At 35.7% G+C, this 23,247-nt stretch overlaps 1 protein-coding gene across 2 annotated transcripts in view; it reads left to right on the forward strand.

The window, feature by feature from the left end:
* Positions 1-23,247, forward strand: part of LOC140168377 (ras-related and estrogen-regulated growth inhibitor-like) — a 76,701-nt gene that overhangs the window by 32,090 nt on the left and 21,364 nt on the right. Inside the window, exons 2-3 of one of the 2 annotated variants that reach the window (XM_072191751.1) lie at positions 20,266-20,322; positions 21,049-21,122. The exons of the other annotated variant lie outside the window; for it this stretch is intronic. Coding sequence (XP_072047852.1) covers positions 20,266-20,322; positions 21,049-21,122 — 131 coding nt within the window. The remainder of the gene's footprint in view (positions 1-20,265; positions 20,323-21,048; positions 21,123-23,247) is intronic. 2 annotated transcript variants of the gene reach the window in all.

Raw genomic sequence — 23,247 nt, forward strand, 5'->3', positions numbered from 1 at the left:
TGCCCCATTAATGTCATGTTCTATGTTAAGCATGAAGTACTCTTAGTAAAACTTATAAACGACATGTTCTCAAAGCGAATGCCGATCACAGCCACGAGAACATACTTTACAATAAAGTTAAGCATATTGATGTCCATAGCATTTACTTTAGACTTCAATTACACCGTCATACCTCTCCGAACATGATCGGTACACTATTTTACCCGAGTCGAGCAGAATTAAGCCAAAAATCGGTAATGTGTGCTTGTTTAATAATTATTATACTTAAATTTGTAGCAATTTTTTTAACATAACATTTAAATAAGAAATAACACAGTATTTACTTTACAAACAGAGGCAGATTCCATCCATAGTCCAACATACCATAATGTCGAACGTGTTGGTGCTACATCATTAAATAGTTGGCTTAAATTACACCTCGCCGAGTGCACACAATATTTACATGCCTTTCATATATCGGTTAGGGGAATGTTGGAATTATGTCCGCGGTTAACGGTTTTAAAAGCCTACCGCGACAGAATCTTTAAAGGGGCATTGTGAGATTTCATAAAACTAACTCCCTCTATTTTGTATAAAATTTGTGTTTTACATGTACGCAATCATCGTCTGAAATGGAAGCTTAAGCCGTCGTCTTTTTTGTGAAATTTCGTGTTTTTGTTCCGGATCCGGAGCTAAATTCCCCAACCTACGTATAGCGCTAAGCACAAGATAAGAGTAACGCAGCGCTCACTAAATGTCTTTACTTTTATTTTTTCCAAAGACTTTTTTCCTGTAAATTACCACTGGGATGGTTTTTAGGGATCCTATTCATCAAAATAAAGCGACATTTTCTCATCTGATTTTCCCTTGAAATCTCCCAGAGCCACTTTAAAAGCAATACTCGTGGGGACTATTATGAAAGTTTTTCATGGAAATGCTATTAGAGGTTCATCAGGTTTTTCTTTTTTGGCGCAAATAAGTGGGTTAATTACAAATTAATTAAACTTGAAAAAGTGATTCTGCTCGCACGTGTGTTCTATAATTTAAGACGTGGTCTAAGATTTCGAATGGGACGAATAATGAATTTGACAAGCTTTTGCATTAATAATTTGCAAAGAGAAGTCATAAGAATTTGTATAAGAATACCTAAGAAAACAATTCATATAATTTAACTCAGTGATGGCTGCATTGGAGCAAATAATAAAGACTAAGAGAGGTCAATAGAAAACAATATGCTTCTTAACATGCAAGCTTAATGCTTAAGGTGACTGAACCAGAATTAAGGGGAAATCTAAATCTAAATCTAAATCTAAACAAATACTCATCTAATTGAGAAGAAAAATGCCTGCGATGAAAATACAAATATTTTTACGTGAATGCAGATTAAACTTTAAGTTACATTACATATTACATAGTGGAGTTTTGAAGTTTTGAATGTTACAAGACTCTAGAACAGATGATGGGAGGTTATTCCATTCGGGATCGGTATTTGGAAAGAAACTGTATTTTGTACACATTTGATGATACTCTCATGGACCGGAACTTCAGAGGATGATATTGCATAGTGCTTGTGACGGTAATTTGCTTGTGAATATGATCAACTATTTTTAAATGGGGTTTTTACATTATATTCACCCATTTTGCTTTTATTGCGTAGGTACTCTTACATATTACCAGGTTAAGATGAATTTTTCGCAGTAAAAGTAGAACTTATTGTACCACTGTAAAAAGAGAACATCTTTTGCTCCTCAAAGTCTTTAATACGAAATACGAATACATCATGAAACTAAATTACTCTTTGTAAGCGTAGAATATTGCTCATCAGTTCACCTTTCAAACGTTTGTTTTGAATTTAAATATCGTGTTGTTTTTCAAACCTTCGTTTTTTATAAAACAATGTTACAAATTCAACAAAATGTCAGTTTGACAAACGCCCCTTAAGCATACTGTAAATACAGCTTGCAACCCTTGGCAAGTTCTCCATGCGTTGCCAAGCGGTGCTTTACAAGTTCATCTATATTTAAGTTGACTGGTTGAGCAGTTCTAGGGCAATTTAGCAAGCCTGTCATGTCACATTGTACTGATGAGGCTATGGTCATGAATTTCACATTCACGCATTTTTGTCATATCCTTTTTGCCTTTACAGAAAACCGCACTTTAGATGACAGTTATATAATTGGTGAAGTTCCAATATTTACGATTGCAACACGAGATGAACTGGGTCAAAAGATAGATTCACTCCTTTTTGAGGCTTATTCAATCTTTTGATTCGGAAAATGATTGAACATTAATATATTAATATATATAAATTTACAGTGTATAGTAAGATCGAATATCTTATCTTTAAACCCATTATTTCTGTCTTCAATTTTAGGTTATGGCAAATTGAGCAACATCATTATCTTGATCATATCATTATGGTCTCTTGATTATGGTGTAAAATTGTACGTTTATGAAGTTGATGATATTTTTGTTTTGTTTCGTAACGATCACTCACCTAATTTTGAACGAGCTTTAAGAATCAGTGGCACCGGAACCCGAAAACTCCCCCTGCCCCGGTAAAATTCATAATGTTAAGGTAAAATTCATTATCGTAAGGTAAAATTCATAATTTAAAGTGAAATTCATAATTTTAAGGTGAAATTCATAATTTTAAGGTGAAATTCATAATTTTAAGGTGAAATTCATAATTTTAAGGTGAAATTCATAATTTTAAGGTGAAATTCATAATTTTAAGGTGAAATGAGACAATTGTGCTGCATTTGACATTCACAGTTATTCATCTGGGAACCTAGTCCGACTAGTAATTTTAAGGTAAATTTAATAATTTCAAGGTAAAATTCATAATGTTAAGGTGAAAATCATAATTTTAAGGTGAAACTCATAATTTTAAGATGAAATTCATAATTTTAAGGTGAAATGAGACAATTGTGCTGTATTTGACATCCACGGTAATTCATCTGGGAACCTAGTCCGACCTGTTTTTAGTCATACATGACAGACCATCAGCGCAATCTCTGATCGCGCAAACAGGGTGAACTGCGGAAGTCCACGATCCACGTCGTCGAAAAGGGTCTATTCACTTTCACGGTTCGTCTTTTATGCGCGATTTTGATGTCATGTCTGCGATTAAACAAAAACTAGTCCTACTGTTCGGACTAACATAACTTGGATAACTTTTTCAACCAAAAAAGATAAATATAGACTTGTGGGTTAAGCGGCTACACTCACATGAACATAACTTCATGCCGCATCTCTGCCAACAATTTATGCACTAATATAATCATTCACACTTCAACTTAACATGACGGTAAAACAGTTTAGGGCAATTTGACAAGAGCTGTCACTGACATTGACTTAAGAATAATGTAGCTAATGTACGGGGATTTATCATTCAAACTTTATGTTTATATACATAAAAATTTAAATTAACATGATATAAAAACAGTTTAAGGCAATTTGGCAAGAGCTGTCACTGTCATTGACATCGACTTTAAGAATTATGTATATAGTTAATGTACATGGATTTATCATTCAAACTTTATCTAGTATACATGAAAAAATTTAATTAACGTGATATAAAAACATTTTAGGGCAATTTGACAAGAGTTGTCATTGACATCGACTGCACCTGTCTCGCCAGTCCTTTGTCTTGCATTGCCACTTTGTCTCGTCTTCTTCGTTTGTATCTTGTCCCATAATCTCTTGATTTATTGTATGAAATAAATGAAACTGAAATTGAAACTGAAGAATAATGTAGCTAATGTAGGCCCTACATGGATTTGGCATTCAAACTTGACATCTGCATAACTTTCTTGCTATATTAAGCAAAATCCCCGGGCAAGATCTCGTTAAGGAGAGTGGGATGGCAAGATCTCGTTATAGGAGAGTGTGCTTCTTCATTAATACATTGATAAAGGAAGCCAATAATTGCATATATTTCCATATTGGTGTTGTTAAGTTAAGGCCAATAATATACCAAAACGAAGGTTATGGACGTTTCCACCTCCTGAGAAAAATCATGCATATGGTGCAGAAATGACACCCCATATCAACCCTTCGGATCTCCTTTATATATATCCATACTGTTTCGCTTGTGTGTCAGCTTTATTTGTCTGAATATTTGAGTGCAAACGACTCATCTTTTTGTCAACATTTTAAATTCCGTCTTCCTTTGGCACATAATTAATAAAGAAGATTGTTTCAAGATTTATTTATTTATTTATTTATTTATTTATTTATTTATTTATTTATTTATTTATTTATTTATTTATTTATTTATTTATTTATTTATTTATTTATTTATTTATTGATTGATTGATTGATTGATTGATTGATTGATTGATTGATTGATTGATTTATTGCGAGAAAAATACGTACAAAGTAAAAAAGGAAATATCCTATCATAAGATTACCATCATTTTATCCTGTGCGGTAAGTCGACCTATAACTGAAGTAAGTGTACGTGTATAAAGCGTTAAAAAATCTACCGTCTTAAAATAGTTGCTGGTTGTTGAGTAATTTTATCGCGCCTCGCTTAGCGACTATCACGTACAAGACGGTTTGAATGACAGGTATCTATAGCATTATTTTAACGCTTTGGGCCAAGAAAGTAAAACCTGAACCAGAACTAAAGATGTATTGCCTGTGCAAGTTCATTATATCCCATCTTCAAATCAATGAGGGTGTCCACACTATACAGTCCAGGTTCGCATTGGTCCACATTAAGTCACTTTTTGTAATATGTTCTCCACAGCATTTTTATGCGATTTGTCCAAAAGTCGTGACCAAATCATGCTAACCGTTTGCTCGAAAATAAGTGACAAATTTGAAACTTGCAGATTGCGGGAAATTGCGCGCAAAAGCAAAATCATAATTGCACAAAAAAAAAAATGAAAATTGCGATAAGCGAAAAACCCTCCAATTTAAAGGAATTGCGTGGAAAATAGTACACATACATCGCAAATATTACACAAAAGTTCATAATGGTGACTGAAAGAGGAATGCCTTAACATTAAGGCATGGGTTCATTAAAGTAGCGTTCTCCGAAAAGTTTTTCGATAAATTCATTAATTTCTCAAAAAGTAAAAATCTCAGTTTAATAAATAACGGTTAAAATGAAAGCCATTATTGGGGGCCTAATTATCGTATCATTATAATAGGTCTGGCACCAATGCAAGCATTTGTTTCGGTGTCCCAAATTCATAGTAAAATATGCTGACGCTATTTTTTACAAATCGCCTGGAATTGCATATTTAGGTTTCAGCGATTGCTGAAAAAAGTGGGGTATGCTTATGAAAAGCGTTTCCGCTTGGAATGTAGATAGTTATTGTTGCTATTACTGTTCGCGATTTTAATTTATGCACTCTTTAGCCGACAATTTTCAATGCATTTTACACACTCAAAATGTCGCTCGCGTAAATACTGATATATTAAACAATATCCGTTTTTTAAACAAAACAACTGTCCACATTAGTTCCCAAGACTTTGATGATAACATAGATACCAAATCAGACTGCATGTGACGAACAGATTTTAAACTAGAATTGACAGAACCAGCGTAGGCCCTATGAAAATGCTGTTTCGTAATAAATCGCGTTGTGATAAAAAGAGGGGATTTTGGACATCCTTTTGGCTGTTTTTTATACCAAGGAAATGCGTGACCTACACCAAACTTCTCATGTAGCCTTGACTTAATGTCCGTGGCTGTTTGATATTATTGAATTTAGACGATTTTAACTATTTACTTACATTTAACCCGATGTTTGGCCAGAGAATGTTGTATTATATTCCAAAGATGGCGACAGCTACAGACTCACTTTAAACCAGTAAAAAGGACACGTTTCTGCTCAGATGTTTCAGAGTTTGAAACCCTATATTCACGGTTTTCCTACTAGCATTCAAACCTATGACAAATTTGGCTGGTTTGCGATATGCGATTTTTCATCCTGATGTGGTAGTGATGTCAGTACAGTGAGCATTTAATTGGGCACAGCCAAATAATTACTAGCGTTCGGTCAAAGCGCTGCAGCGCGCTGGTGTACACATGCACACGCTTACGACGCCACATAGATGCGCGAGCGAAACAGCTGCTTCAACGCGCTGACGTTGACTGCCATAAGGGTGAAAACTGGTAGGCCTACATGTATGACTATAAAACCTCAAACTCACCCCTCGATAAAGGTTGGCAAATGAAGGAGGCGGCAGTTTAGTGAAAATGCGAGTGCAAGCGCCGCCCTATTACACCGTGGAAGGTTTCCGCATACCGAATATAGGTTTATATCATGGCCTCTAGGCCTCATGGTTTATTTTTCGAAAAGAAAGCATAATCAATTGAGAAGGGAATGGATATTGCCATAATAATATCAAAGTTAATACTTGTCGTCCATAACAAGAAGGAATGCATCACGATTGTATAATATCCAGCTTTGGTATTTCATTTTCACTAAACATGGAGCTTTATCTTTACTAGATTTATGAAATGAACGTTTGCAGACCAGGCCTTCTACATGTAGTGAGCATCACATTAGATTGTGTTTAAAAGAAATATTTATAAAATAAATAAATAACATTAATCCATATAAGATTTATATAGCGCACCAGAGGATACAAAGCGCTGTAATTTTGCTGCTACTAGTGAATTATCAGAATCAGATATCATCAACTATGCCGATTGTAGCCGATTAGATTGTAACATCCACTTATTATCTCAGCAGTTCTCCAAAGTCCATTGGATGAAGAAAGATGTAAGCGTTATGAATTAATAAGTGTCGCCTCCTAGAAATATCCTAGATAACCAGCTTGGATGATAAAATATTATCTAGAACCACGCATGTGTTTTTCAAGGTATCCCTTTCATCTTCCTGACCTCAAAGAAAGGATTAAAATTATTGAATAGAGTCCATGACCTGATGCAACGCATTATTAATGAGTAGCTATTAGGGACAGTCATGCTGTTATGGTTGAGCGAGCAACGTATGACCACTACACAGGTCAATGGCCTGATTGCGATCTGGCGGGTTTTTTAAAAGCACGGTCCCTGAACTACGGTGTACCATGAGGGACATGCAAACTTAAAATAATTTTTCACAAACTCAAATATTTTTTTACAAACTGAAATGATTTTCTACAACTCAAATGGTTTTTTTACAAACTGTAATAATTTTTTTACAATCTCAAATAATTTTGTTACAAACTTGAAATATTTTTTGCAAACTTTCGACTTTCACGAGAGAGCAAGACTCCCAGCGAGACTCAGGCTATCGAGATTGAGTCTATGCGCGATGCGATAATATGATTTTTTTTTTTTAAAGGGTCTTAGACCGCTCGGCCACACGACTTGTTGGTATCCATCTTGAATTTTTTTGTACATATAATCGCAACCTCAACATAGGCTTACCACGTGGCAAGCAAAGACAGAAAACGTACCATATTTTGGAATTTTATTTGCTTAAAAACATTAATGTGTATTAATAGCGCTCAATTGTTGTTAAGAGGCGCACCATTTGATTTCAGGGGGCATGGGAGTTTTTGAAAAAAAACTTCGCCCACTAGTGAGACGAAAAACAACTTCGCCCACTAGTGAGATGGAAAATAAATCCTCCCTTTGGAGGCGATAAAAAAATAAAAAATTCGCCGCCAAAAAAAATTCTGCCTGACCCAAACTCCCATGCACCCCTGAGAATCTAATGGAGCGTCCCCTGCGTGATCTAAATACAGAAATCCGACAATAAATGGGCCTCTACATGCACAATACATTATATTAAAGTTTGCCAAAAAAATAGTTTGTAATAATTATTTGAGTTTGTAAAAAATCATTTGAGTTTGTAAAAAAATTATCAAAGTTTGCAAAAATTATTTTAAGTTAGCATGTTCCTCATGGTACACCGTACTGAACATAACATATCGGTGGGCATATGACCGAAATTGCCTGGCAATTGACGTCTCATGTCAACACAGTCTATAGTGTGATTAGAACATTATTGTCTGGTGATCATTATAGTATGATCAGTACGAAAAATCCAGATTTTCAAAAATTAAAAGAACCACTTTTTAGCGGGAATTTTCGTAAGTTACACAGCTGAAGTTATGAAAGGGTTGAAAGACTACAATATTATGGCATAAACAAGAATATGTTCGATTGGTCTTTATTCCTATAGTCTGTACCCTTAAGGTGTCTTAATATTCATAACAATTTGACGTAAGCAGATTAGTGTTTGAACAAGCGAGACTACCAATATTTCGCCAGTGAAATTTGAAAAAAAAAAATAGAATATCTTGATTTATCGTTCACAAGACACAAGGAATACCGGTATTTTTATTTTATTTAGGTTTTAAATTCAGTGGAAACTTTTGATCTAGATTTCTATGTAGCATAATATTGATGCAGATTAAAAGGATCCATGTGAACGGTCCAATGTGTGTCATCCAATTACGTTGTTTCTAACCTCTTAAATGACATGATCTGAACTATACCGCAGTGTAATTGGAGAATTCATTTTTTTTGTCTCCGATTCAAAACATCCATGTTCAATTTATTGTAATGTGCCAGTCTAGAATGAGCGGAAGTAATGGATCCCAAAATGCAAAGCATAACTGTTTCAAACAGCTACAATCACTTTTCAAAAATATATTCAATTTATTCAAATTATGGAAGTACGAGACAATCTTATCCTTCCCGTATGTAGCAGTTATAGGTTGCGGGTACCAGATAGGTCATTTGCCCAAATTTTGGTCCCGTAAGGAAACCTATGCCAAATACCCTCGAGATCCATACCGAGGAGGGAGCGGAGCGGAGCGCCAAAGGCGCGACAGCGACTAAGCGGCGACTAAGCGCCAACACGGTTTTACACACCTACCAGTATATTCTAGCTCACAGTATTACCATGAACGTGTTGATTTTATACTGAAAATCAAGTCAGTGAGTCTCCTCGGGTTTATAGTCTTTGCCAAAGGGCCTTCGCGATCCATACCGAGGGGACGAGATAGCGAGGCCCAAAAGTTTACTCTAGGCCGTATAATAAAATCTTCATGTTTTAGTTCCCGATCGAAGGGTTTTCATGAATTGATGCGTGAGGGATGTGTGTTTTTTTCAATGTAAAATTAGTATAGTAGTTTTCAGTGAGTGCTCGGGAAAAAGAAGGGGTTTTGTGAGATTCTGATTAGAAACCGGCCTAGAGTACCTCAAAACTTGATAATTCCAGAAATTAAGGCGGAAGGAGACGAGAAAAAAAACCTGAATTTTATATGGCCTGTAGTGCTATAGTACATTTTACCGTGGGCATCACTTCCCCGAGCATTGGAACCAAACAAGACACACTCGTTCCCTGGGAGCGTTCATGGGATATCAGCCAATCAAAAGCATAAAAGGAAAACTGCGAATATAATTCTCGCAATGAATCTCGGGAAATCAACACAACTAAGAGCTTGGCCATGTTAAAAGGGGTTTCCCCTAAATATAATTGATTGGGAATTCGGTAACGTTTTATCGATATACTATCTTTCTGTTGTTGTTATGGTCAGGCTACAGACGTCCCAAGATACGATGCTTGATTCATCTTATTCAGACAAATATAATTAGCTCGCATACAGCTCAACTTACCGTACTTTGCAGACAGTCCATGCCAAAATTGTTACTACACCTTTACATTTCATCGAATCTCTTTTTGATGTCTGTCATTTTGAACATCACACTTGAAAGATGTATGCTATGCAGAAACTTTATTTTGCAATTTCATAATTTGCATATTATTAGCATATTTGCAAGAAAAAAACATGAAAATCAATAAATACCTATATTTTTCACAATTTCAATATTTTATTAGAAATTAAGCATGTAGGCCGTTTGTTATGACTTGATGAATGAAGCTGTTAAAACAGATTTTGATATTTTTGCTTATTTTTCCTTTTTTGCCCCAAAATGTGTAAAAATCAACATTTTTATCAAATTTCTTAATTTAGGTATAATACAGTGCAGAAAAAGATGTCAAAAAAATCTGTTAAACAGATTTCCAATAAATTGTTCCATTTTCCATTTTGGGTTGAATACTCAATTTTCATGCGCGGGATATTTGAAACATAAAATGAAAACATGTCCATTGCACTTTTTCCTCGAGATGTACTATAATATCAAGGTTACGGATATATTATAATCCCTTCTTATCTTCACTGATCCATCAGATACCTTCAGATTGTTATGAATGATCAATGAAAAGGTTCAGAACTGGGCTACTAATGGTCTGTCAAGTATCTATAGTTATTTTCATGACTGTGTCAACTCAAAAATCATGCAAGGTCGAATGTAGGAAAAGTATGATCAGTTGAGCTGTAGTGACACTAGGTTTCGGTGATATTTGGTAACTCTATTTACGGCGCATGCTCATATCAATGACGGGCTGTGCAATAATTATCTATTACGATAATTGATACGATTGGTCAACCATCGCCACGTCACCTCATTTGCATTAGGGTTAGGGTTAGGTTCACTAGAATTAGGATAATCTGCATGGGGTTGCCGACCGCTATATATTTTGAAGTTGCTCCGAAGGCAGTTGTGTGCGTCCGGTCCACAGAATTTATAGAAAAGGATTTAGATTCTTTCTACAGTGGTGCGTCATGAGTATGCGTTATACGCTGCATGAGCAAAATACAAATCTAATGACCAATGGTCTAATATCATTTAATTTCAGACAAATGAATATAGTATATCCAAATATATATTTTTAGCGAATTTAGGTGTTACGTACACATAAAATGTATGGATAGAGCTATATATTTGCGGCAAGCAACAAATTCTTCAAATGAAAGGCAATATGAATTACAGTTGAGTAAAATGATGAGTGGGGCTAACATTACGAAGGGGGCACCTGCTCCTGGCACTGATCTGGGAGAGCCGTTGAAGCGAGCACATTGATAAGCATTGCCTTTGCGGATGTTGTGATAAGCAGCAATGTACGAAAAATGGTGAAAATTTTAAATTAAAATGTCTTTGCAACGCTGTAAGTTTATTTTTGATTGAAATAAAAGAGCCACATTTTCTACATTATTAACTTTGTACTAGCTTGAGGATATGAGGATCATATCCTCGCAAATGCAATTTTGTAACCTATATGACAAACATTCTAAAAAGGAAGAAACGTGGAACATCTTTATTTTAAAATGTCAATAACGCAACTTGTAACGTGTCAACCGTGCCAATTACCTGAAGATGTGTAAGATGCGATACCTGAAAATTCGCATTATAAGAATTTCAAAAGGAACCTTGCAAGTTTCCGAGAACAACAGGTAATACATCCGGTATTACGTTTCACACTTTGTTTGGAGACATTTGGTACAAACTGTGTGCAAACAGTAGTACTAGGAAATGACATGATTTAACATCGTAAATTTAGTAATTTTAATTTTTTTTTTAATTCCAAGAAAAATTCCAAGAAAAATAAACTTCTTCAAAGAATCAACATTCATATTGATAGCTCACCTGCGTTTACATTGCATTTGATAAGCCATAATTTTATTGCACCATCTTTTTTGGACGATAAATCTGGCATCGTGTGTGCACTTTTGTTTCATTTCGTAGTGACGTGCCTTTTGAACTTCAAGTTGACTGGTTCTTTATCCTTTTTTGTAAATCTTTGATTAAACTTGCACATCAAATCGGCCATGTGGTCGAATTGTATTATGCATGATACTCAACAATATTTTCAAAGAACCGAAAGAAAAATGCACTCTTAAAACATCTACTCGATTTGACTAGGTTACTAGTGGAATAAAATCTCACTCAACTTTCCGAGTCAAATTTAAGGGGTCGAGCTGTATTGTTTCAAATATCTCCGAAATGAGAGAAATTTGCCATGTTTGATGTGAATTTTTGCCTAGCAATATTGATCATAGGTTCAAAATTGATGGTACATATCAATGACCAAACTCTCTAGTTTTATATTTGAGCCTGATCACTTGTGTAAGGTCTTAGGAAATTATGTAAACAGGCGTGTATATTTGATGTTACATTATTGCTCACGCACTTTCTAGTGGCAACGAAGATTTCATGAATTGACTTTGCATCGATTTCGCCAGAAGTTCGCCTTAATATGTTGCACACTCTATATAAATAATTACGGTACTTACTTTCAACTTGAGGGTAAGGCATGTGTCTTAATTGGTATCGTTTGTGCACACAATTCATCGTAATTTTGCAACCTTGAAACGCCTATTTCTTATTGCAATTTTGTCCATCAAAATTTAAAAATGTCCCACTTTTTTAACGAAAAGACTTCTACACCCATTCCGTTAGCGAAGAAACCCAAATTTGTGTGTATTTAGTAAATGCATCCTATTCAAAACGTCCACTTTAGTGCTGAGTTTTGCCTTTATATGTCATATCTACAGAATTGATGTTATGGAATTTTTAGCATAAATTCATTGATTTTATTTTTTTTTTTTCACCGCCTTGCTTCGAAATTTCACACATAAGAAGGCCAAACACAAGCGTTGCACAGTGGTTACTATGTTTCTTCCGATTGGTGTCTTGAATTAGTATAAATCCACATTTTCCTGGTAACAGTCCATTGCAATACTTCATAACTAAAAACATGTGTCACTCTGAGCAGCTCTGGATTCAGTGTCGATATATTTATCATCATTTCAAGGGGTCTCAATGTAGGTTGTCAATATACGCTTAATGTATAAAACCGAACTTAGTCTCTGGCCGCGATACTGCCCAGATCATTTTTCTACTGCCAAAATATGTTCTAAAAGCCTTCTAAACATTGATCGCTTCGGCTAACGACTAAAATTTACAGGGACCGGCTTATTCTATACACTGTTCAATAGCCTTATTGTGATCTGGAGCTAGCATTTTTTCATAAATATCGCTTTCAGCCTCTATTAGACTATAAACCATTCGATAAAGTAGGCGGGGCATACATCGGAAAAAACGACAACCAATTTTTTATATTCCAACATGTATAATTATTTCTAGAGTAATTTAGTGAGAGTTATTAGTAGAATTTAGTGTCGAGTTATTAGTAGAATTAGAGTTAGACCCGAATGGGGTAGGCCTATTTGGAGGTAGCCCGGGGTAGGTGTGTGTTTTAAGTCGACGGAGTGTGGATTTATTGATGTGGGTGCTGGGGTGGGTGTGTGGGATGTGCGTGTGTGAGTATTAAGGGTTGCAAGGTGGAATGTGTGCATAGATGAGGAGTTGGAAGTCAGAATTGAGATTCAGAGAGTCAGGGGTTAGATAAGGTTTGGGGCTAGGTTTAGGTTTAGGATCAAAACTTAGGTTACAGGTTAAGGCGACGTTTAGGGTTATGGTTGGGGTTAGGTTTAGGATATATTTGTGTCTTATCATTAATTGTGAACAAAAAGAAAGAAAGAAAAACAATAAAAAGATGCATTTTAGCATACACCTTCATATTACATAAATGTTTCATTCAGTCAAACATTTTACCTCAATCACCCTAAGAAAATAATACCACAAGGCAAGAGCAAAAATTGATGACGTTTTAACGTGAAATGTGTACAATATTTCAAAACCAAATTGTTTTTGTATAGGACAACGGATCAAGTTTTAATATGCCACAAATGGCCATATTAAAAGATAAGCGCACCCTAAAACAAGCACCCCGCCCTACACACCATCACATGTTACGCCACACTATAGGCCTACATGCTACCACACAGAGAATGCTGCAGTATTTTAAAACGTAGTTTATAAACTCTGCAAAGTAAATCACAACTCGCCAATACTATATTCCACAAATATGGACATTAATGTATTCGGATCACTGAGGTGTGTCCAATTTAAACATTCGAACTGATTTCTATAAAGCTTAACAATATCAATTGTTATACCTTTACGGTTAAGCTCGGTTGGTTTATTCAGGGATGAGACATGGGACAGCTTTAAGGTGATAGAGGCACAGGTGTGTAGTTCGATTCCAAAACCACTAACTACCATTCATACACATCACCTGTTTTTATCTGTATTATCATTCGAATTGCCCGTGGTACCTTATACGATGTCAATATTTTATATTGATGATGAGGTTGACATGAGTGACATTATATTGTATACCCTCTGTTGCTTTAGACTTGACCAAGTCTTTTGACATGGTTAGAACAGTAAAATTAATTTGCAGAGAAAATTCATGATAGGCTGTATATGCCTAAGCCTAAATTACTAAGTTATAAGAGGTGTGCGACATATTATCATTATCATTATCAAGATATCATAGGCCTATTATTTTGTATTTAACATAGACCCTACTTTACAGTTAACATGGTACTTTATGAAGTAGTATTAATGAATCATCAAAAATTCAAAATTAAATTCATGTAGGCCTATATACCAAAATTATTAACTTCTAAATCTTCCAAACAGGACATAAAAGGTATAATTTACGAGGATACTATTTTGGTGCCACACTCTACATGCATGTAATCTAAGACCAATTGTAGGATATTGAGTTTGGATCTATGATTTGTTCAGTTTCTTGTGAATACACAATTTTTGGTCCTACATGTATGTAATCTAACAGTATGGAAAATGGTGCCAGGTGCAATGCTAGCCATTTACATGTAAACATTAAAGAAACCACCATGAGTTAATATCAGCACATTTATATTTTTGCAAGCTGGATTTGACCAGGGATATGAGACAACACAAGGGGGGGGGGGCATATAAAGCAATTATTGAATAGGCCTATATTGTATGCTTTCCCAAATGCGACTTATAGAACCAAAGCCTTGGGCCAAGGCTACTATAATTGCTTTAAGCAATGCATTATGTAAAGCCACAAAATGTATTATTCAAGGTCTGACCGTCTGTAATAATGACCTGGCAACAAACACGCCCACGGTACAAATAGTTGTAGCTTGTATTAAAACATGGTAAAAGATACTGTTTATCGCAAAAAAAAATTAAAAAATGATACTTTAAGGTATTGTTTTGTTAATTTTTGTATGGCACATCATACATACACATGTGCTGAGGTCAAAAAGGTTTGACCCCTGACTCACCTGTCATTCAAAACAACCCCTTAACATGATTCTAGAGACGATTTTGGGTCAATTGTGACTCGGAAAATGTAGCAGGATCTTATTTTATTAGAAATCGAGACAAATCGACTAGATCATTTTATGTGTGTATACAAAAGGAAATTAGGTGCAGTTCTGATCTGAGGACTAGGATATCCAGTGCAAAACAATATTGCAATAGGACATTTAGAGTGATCATGAAAACGTTTTTCTATAACGTGCTTCACCTGTATTATAATACGACATTTAAACAGATTCTGGCAATCTTTCCTAACCTTTTACGTTATTCATCAATTCAACAATAACACACCACCTTCTATTCAAAAATATTTAAAGGCCCATATAAAAATAACAGATGTGGAAATAGGGGTATAAACTGACCAGTAGATAGCAGTTGTAGTCCAACTAATTCATGGCATATTAGACGGCCTAGGGGAAAGTTGGCCCATATTTGCAAGACTATCCTTGCCTTCAAGGTGAAACAAACCTACTCATGTTACCCTCTGGTCATGGGCTGGCCTGGTGTCATATCGTACCCAGGGAAAGATGACATTCCAATATTGGCCTTTAAGAGATTTTGAAGGAAATCTCGAAGCGTAATTAACAAATTTACAAACTTGAAATCCAATCAAAATCTGTTGAAGTCGCGACATCAAGTTTGGCAAATCCACATGATCCAAGACATATAAAATCGTCAGCTGCGCGTAGTGGCTGCCATGTCTACGGACACATCGGTTTATAGGCAATGTAAAGAGGGATTGAACAGTTGAAAACATAAAAGAAATTACAACAGTAATGTACAGAATCTAATTTTTGCCAAACTCGAACTCGGTTTGGACTCTGACACAAAAGGACTCGGCTCGGAATGGACTCGGACAAAAAGAATCCAATCCAATTTTAATTGGATTTAAAAATGTTAAAAATCCATACATACAACTCTGGGAAATAGCCATATTATGTTTATTAGCTCAGCAACAGACACGAAAACCAATGGTCCTGGGATCAAAACAAAAACAACAAAATCTAACGATCGTCCTGGAATGAATGCGGTGAAAGTCAGTGATTTTATACCATTGTCACCCTTTATGATGTTATTTATCAGCTGTTTATGAAGTCTGAAAGACTGAAACTATGAAAACCGTTTTCGTCTTCCTCATGAGAAAAACAAAAAACAAATAAACCCCCGCAAAAACCCAACAACAAAAAATGAAATAAAAAACAAAGTAAAGCAAATAAAAACACCATAGGGCACAGGGGCGGCTCTTCCATTGGGACTAATGGGGCAGAGCCCCACCCAGATTTTCAAAGTATTATGTGATTTTTATTAATCTTAAATACTTCTTATGTAAATTGCATAAATCTCAAAATATCCCTTATTATTGTAGTGGATATTCTATGTTTATCAGTGTAATTCATATGCTTTCATTTCTGCTGGGGATTTTTATATTTATATCAAGTGTGTACCAAATAATAAACTGGCAACTCCAATGTGGAGCTTATATGAGATAGCTCCAACAGACCTTATTATCTTCATTGAAAAAGGGCATTGTCATATATCTGTACACCCTTCCATAAGAAACCATATGACCCCAAAGTTTATCAGTGGGTCTAACTTGTAATAGCTCCTAACCTAGCCTCCATAGCCTCTAACAAAGCCTGAAGTGTCATACCATTCAAACAATAATTTCCAATTGCCAAGTGAGTTTTCTCAAGAGACTAGATACTTTATCATCTACTCAAAGTTATGGCATTTGTGGTTAAAAGGTCAATAGGGTGCAGGGTATCAACTTTGTCCTTGTTTATAGGTGCATGATTCAGGGTGGCCTACATTGAACAAGTAAAATATGAAGAGTTTTAGTGAGGAATTATATAGGCTCAATTTGTATTCATCAGAAATTTACACCCTGTAGGCCATTTGGTTTAATGGACCAAAACAAGGTTTCAGTTTCTGAGAAACATAGTGATTTTACTTGCTGTATAGGCCTATCGGATATTCAGTTTAGTTTCATCTAGTTTATGCATGGTAGGTATGTATGCGGTTGTGTCATCTTGCTGATGATGAGTAGTTTAACTTTAAGGTAAGATTTTTGTAGAAATTCAAATTCTCCTTAATTCATCCTAACCTATTTTATTTTCAGCACAATAGCCTGAATAGGGGCCTATAGTATACAGAGGATTCTGAGAAAATGATGATGATTTGCAAATGGAGTTTTCTTATCTTTTTCCAAAATATAAATTCAGCAAATGTTTTGAAAATGAGATTCAAAACATCAAAACTATTGTTAAGGAAAGTTATCATTTTATTTTCATGTCATTCATCATGTTTCACAAGATCACTATTCATGTTTTTATACTTTTTTATACTTGTCACATATGGATCAAATTAGGTAAAATTGTGCACCAAATCGCTTCATTCTGGTGTGTAATTTTAAAAATTTCAAATTCTTAGGGGGCACATCCCCTCAGACACCCCTGCTCGCACAAGTGTGAGGGTTTGCGCTTCGCGCCGATTAGCCCCACCAAGAAAAACACCCACCAGCCGCCACTGATAGGGCAGCTTTTCTGTTTCAAATTTACTCTACAATGAATTAAGGTGTGATACAGCACAATCGCCCTGAAATGGATTTGAACTAAGCTCTGTAAAATTGTAACGCACCTTGGATATAATATAGCATGGATCGTTTAATTTTGAAGTCTATATTCACCTACACAGGTATTGTCACCAAATTGAAAATTGTATTTTCTTATTAAAAATGTATTACAACAACAGCTGACGAAATATTGAAGCTGGCTTGCATGCCATTGAAAGGATTGTTATGTAGGTTTGAATAAAGGCATTATTTGTCATTTTACAAAAATTGTGAAACTTTTTTGAATTTTTGTTTAAACATCGTGACCCATGCAGTTGACATCGGCACGCAATGGATAAATTGAAATGAGTCAATATTCGTCGAGTAAATCGCGTTGATGCCATAAGATACATGCAAAGCTTCTTAATGGAGACAACTTTCTTAGAACTAATCTGGTGACGGATGAAGAAATACAAGACGTATACGGGATGGGTGTTTGAGCGCACCTGAACCCCATTCCTTCGACAAAAACCGGTGGGGTATTTATATTATAGGCTATTATAATGGTAGTAAGGAAGATCCTTTGAGGCGATATCCTGTTTCAAAAACAAAGATGTGAAGAGGGTTGCTACGAAACGAGTAGACAAAAATATGATACACTGTAAAAATTATTGGCCATAAATTTAACCATATTTTGTTAAAATTTAGATATTTGGTTTAGAAAAAACAAACAGATTTATTCAATATTTTATCAGATACGACATCAGATAACTTTTGCACAACATTTTGTAACGTTTTGTCGATCTTTTTAGCCAATCTTGTTGTACATTTATATTTATATCCAATAATATAAGAAATAATGACAAAACTATTGCAAAAATTGTATGAAGCAGAATCACCCAATAATCCTTCACATTAACACAAAGTATCCCATAAGCCTTAGGGTGTTCTTACAGAACCCCCACCCCACCAAGACAAGGTCCCCAAATTAACGACGTGAGAAACGTGCCATAAAAAATAATAATTATGTATGTGCATAATGCATGATTTTTATATCCTGTTGCGGTCCTTGATATATCGGTTAGCGAAGGTTGTCGATATGAAGATGAATTCATACACAAGTCGCTCGAGATGAGCGATTAATTTCCAACCAATAAACTCATCGTTGTTTCCAATCGGTGTTTCGCTATTCAAGCTGAATTCATACTCTATCGCTGAGCGACGAGCGATTGGTTTAAGCGAAGCAGCGTACTTTTTGTTGCGTCCATTGGGAAAAGCACACTACCTCATTGGTCAAATACCAACCGCTCGTCGCCAGTCAGTGATGGAGTATTGTAAGTATTGGGCCTGGAGGAAGCCACTTCGCTATGAAAAATGTAAAAGTGAAAATGGAACTTCAGTATACAGAATACCTATCCCTCATGCCTCAATATCACGCATCGCCGCAATTCGCAAGGGCAAGAACGACATATTAAATTAAAAGTACGGCACCCTCTATAATACGCCTGCTTTTATAATCGGCGTTTTGAGGGGATGGGAGGGTTTTTTGCTTGTTCTTGTTTTTGTTTGTTCGTGTGTTGTAAATCGACAACGACGACGCGTCGATGATAGCCGGTGGTTAGATGGTGATCCCCTTTCTGATATGGTCTATATTGCCTCTGTGGGCAACCCAATAAAATCGTAATGTACACAATACCAATCTCTTATATGTAATCTCATATACAAATATATCATATAAACAAATACGCAAATACAAATGCATATAGGCGCACTGTGGCGAAGTGGTACAGGCTCTACCTCGTAATCGGAGGGTTGTGAGTTCGAGCCCGGCGGTGCCATTGTATTGTACACTTGGGCAAGGCACTTTATCTCACTTGCTTCTTCTACCGAGGGGTGAAATGGGGAGCTGTTAGGAGGAATATTGTCCATTAAGCGCCGCCCAACGGTGTGAGCATTTGGGCATTGTATGGCAGCTGACATATTCTAATGACAGCGGAATAAATTGTATGTATCTTTGATACATGTAAAAGGCGGTGTACAAATGTCAATATTTTTTTTACTTATTAAATGTAATTCAATTATCTAATTCTCTAAAGAGTCATTGTTTCGAAATAATGTAAGTTTTAACACAATAGTAGAGGTCTTAAGAGACGTAAATACCTTAAAACGCTAAATACATAACTGATTGCTATCTTTAGTAGATAGCATAATTACATTTACCATTTTAAACTGTTTTCTAGTTTTCTTTAGAGCTTTTAAACACGGTGTGTATAATGTTGCTAGTGCTCTCCTGATATATTCATTCATTCATTCATCCATTTATTCATTCATATTTTTTTATTTCCATAAAAACTTGTCAAGTTTATAATTTAGGTGCAAAATTATGAAAAGTAAGGTTGTTTGTTGCTATGATTTCCAATTAAAACTGGAATTTTCTTTACTGGTTATCAACCTATTCCCGGTATTAATGAAATTCTTAATAAAATATCATTCTATACTTTGCGTTTTAGGTGAAACTTCATATTTGCCTCCGGTTGTTGGATCCAAATATGGCTGATTAACATTGGCCTTTCCTTCCTTATCATCATTCTGTAAACTGAAATTAATTTCCCAAAAGAGCTATACCCCAAGTCCAGTCGTTTGAGTCTAAATAATGGTTAATTTTTTATTCTCATTTCAGCTACTGTAGTCCGCTACTTGACCAAAAGATTTATCTACGAATATGATCCCACCTTAGGTAAGTTAATTTTTTTGATTGTTATTGTTTGTGCCTGAATGTGGGTTATGTTTGTATGGGGGCTGCACCGGGGTGAGAGGTCAGGGCTGTCAACTCTTACGCAGTTTCACGCATTTGGACACTTTTTCACGCTCTCACTCCAAAGTAGTAAAATCGCACTTTGTCAAAATATAGTTCGAGGATTTTTCCTTCTTAGCTTCTCGAGCGCCCCGGCGACTAATCAGGGGTCAACAATAAATGATATTATAGTTGTGAAACAATATTTCCGTCCTGGTACTCCTGTTCGACGACATTTCACGCCAACCAATTCCAAAAAGTTGACAGCCCTGGTGGCGGCGGTGGTGATTGGGGGGGGGGGTTATAATAAAGATCCGCAAATATGAACCTTGATTTGACTTTTTACCGCCTTAATGGGGACACGCACATCTCCAACCGTGGACGTCCACGGTTGTCGGAATCAGCCAAAATGTAAAGTAGCGTGTCACGTTTGTTAGGTAGGGGGATACCCCTTGGTATATATGTAAACAGTGAGTCTGCCACTTACTTATTTATTCAAAATATTCAAAAAGGCAATCAAGGGTGTCAGGTGTTGGACCAATACTACAGATATCATTTTGATTGAAATCGTTTCTAAGTTTAGATTTGATAAGAACCTTTTAATAAGATGAATTCCAAGTATTAATGTATATTCACGTTATTTATATATTTCATTTTCTTCAAATGCAGAATTCACATATCGACATCAAACGTCCATTGATGATGAAGTCGTTACCATGGAGATTTTAGATACAGCTGGTCAGGTGAGAATCTCATATCTATTTCATATCTATAGTCTACAGACTATAGCCTCATCTTTCGGGCCGAGTTCAACGACCCCCTCTCCCTCATATTCAAACACTTGATGAGTTCCAATCTCCAGCTCTTTTTGATATTGACCGTTATTGACAAAATAATATGGCAAATGGCTATAATACCCCCTGATTTGGTAACGGAATTCTTGAGTTATGATCCGTACATGTGTCAGGTATACTGCGTGTCAGAGGGGAGCATTTATACTCAAATATCGAGACAATTAAAGCTGACACACAAGAGGAATTGTATAGGTTCTATTAATATAAATGCGATTATTGACTTCTTTCACTAATTTCCAAGGACAATGTATTAACATTAGAAGTATTCCGCAGTTTTTAGTTAAATGGCTAAACTGGATTCCCCATCACCTTAATTTAAAATGGCAATTTGTGTTTTTTTCCCGAAAAATTTCATTTAATGATCCTATACTTTTGAAATGAAAATTGAGAAATAAAAGGGGAAAGTGCAAAAATTGAGGCTAGCAGTTTGTTTACGTCCATAAGGCAATGTTAAACGGAAAACAAAATTTAGAACCCACCACGGGGGATACATTGAACATTGAAAATGTCAACGCTAAATTGAAAAGAGAAAAACACATCAATCATCTATAAATGTATTTAAAGGGGTAAACATAGTAAATAAGATAAATATTTACAAGGTTTTCTTCGTAGCTGCTATTTCTGACACATAATAAATATAATATGTAGATACATATGCATTTCTAAAACCGATCATACAGTTGTCAAAGATCACACTTTAAAATAGTATTTAGTTTCTATTTATACGAGTAAGGTATGATGAAAAAGACACTATATATCACAAAATTGATACATGACAATATCATATTGCCCCGTGAGATTTTTATAAATGTTTTGAATTCGGAATTCTTTTTAAATTTGATAAAACTGACAGTCTTAAAGAGATAACTGAAATGAACTAGGAAACTGAAAGAATCACGATCTATGAAATTGGCTTGCTGCTGTGCCTGAAGTCTATATCTATAATGGAAGACAAATTCATAAGTGAAAATTAACGATTTGGTACGGGTCACAGTTATTTTTTTTCACTTATTACAGATTTTATATGTGACTTGAACACGACCAAATGTATATAAGTCCTCTTTTTGCAGGTGTATGTGTTATCATGCATCGGTAATACCGAATAAGTACGCGCAATGTTAACACTCAGCAGACGGTGTAGTAGGGAATATATATGTTCGCGTTTTTACGCTTTCTGAGAACTTCGTTTCGAGGACGCATGTTTAGATCCTAATCCTTGTTATATCGGTGTGCTATTCAAATTATAGTCCTCGCAAGTATAAGCAAACGCACCCGACACACACATCCGACCTCTTCACATGCAACCCATCCCATCCATTCATCCCATCCATGCCTCACACACTCACTCACCCACCCCACCCCTCACACACCAACATTCTTTACAATTCATGGCACAGCTGGGTCTATTAATCAACATTCATTTAACAAAATGAATATCGTTTTTTATTAATGATTCGCAGACACTTAGATACAAAAAGAGTACTCCTCAGTCCTCATACCAGACAATAACACCATCCCCAAACACGCTTCTTTTGCCCACTTTTATGCACTAGGTTGACCTTTTCATACAGCAAAAGAAATTTCATTCAATCAATCGCTGAATGGCTTGCGATTGAAGTACAAATCAAGTATCATTATCCATCACGTTCCAATCGGGTTGATATCGTCGAAGTTGTTGCTCTGTCGAGTTTTGCATATAAATGTTTTAATCTCTTCAAACGTGATGCGTCTTGAAAGCGTAACTATTTCCGGAAATGACTTGCAAGTGAGAAGGAAAGCAATACCGAATAGACATGTCTATCCCAGGAAAAAAAACTACTGCTTCTTCCTACCAGAACCAAACTTGACACATATGTTGCTTGGCTTAATAGGACCACGGGGCACCTCGATTTTCCCCTTAAATCCAAGATGGCGCCCAAAATCACCAAGTGTACAAACATCATTTAAAACCAGTGCCCCAGTGAATGCACCGCTTCAGTTTTTTACTGAAAGCATGTGAGGATACGGAGAGTCA

The sequence above is a fragment of the Amphiura filiformis genome, chromosome 13, assembly GCF_039555335.1.
Source record: "Amphiura filiformis chromosome 13, Afil_fr2py, whole genome shotgun sequence".
NCBI lineage: Eukaryota > Metazoa > Echinodermata > Ophiuroidea > Amphilepidida > Amphiuridae > Amphiura > Amphiura filiformis.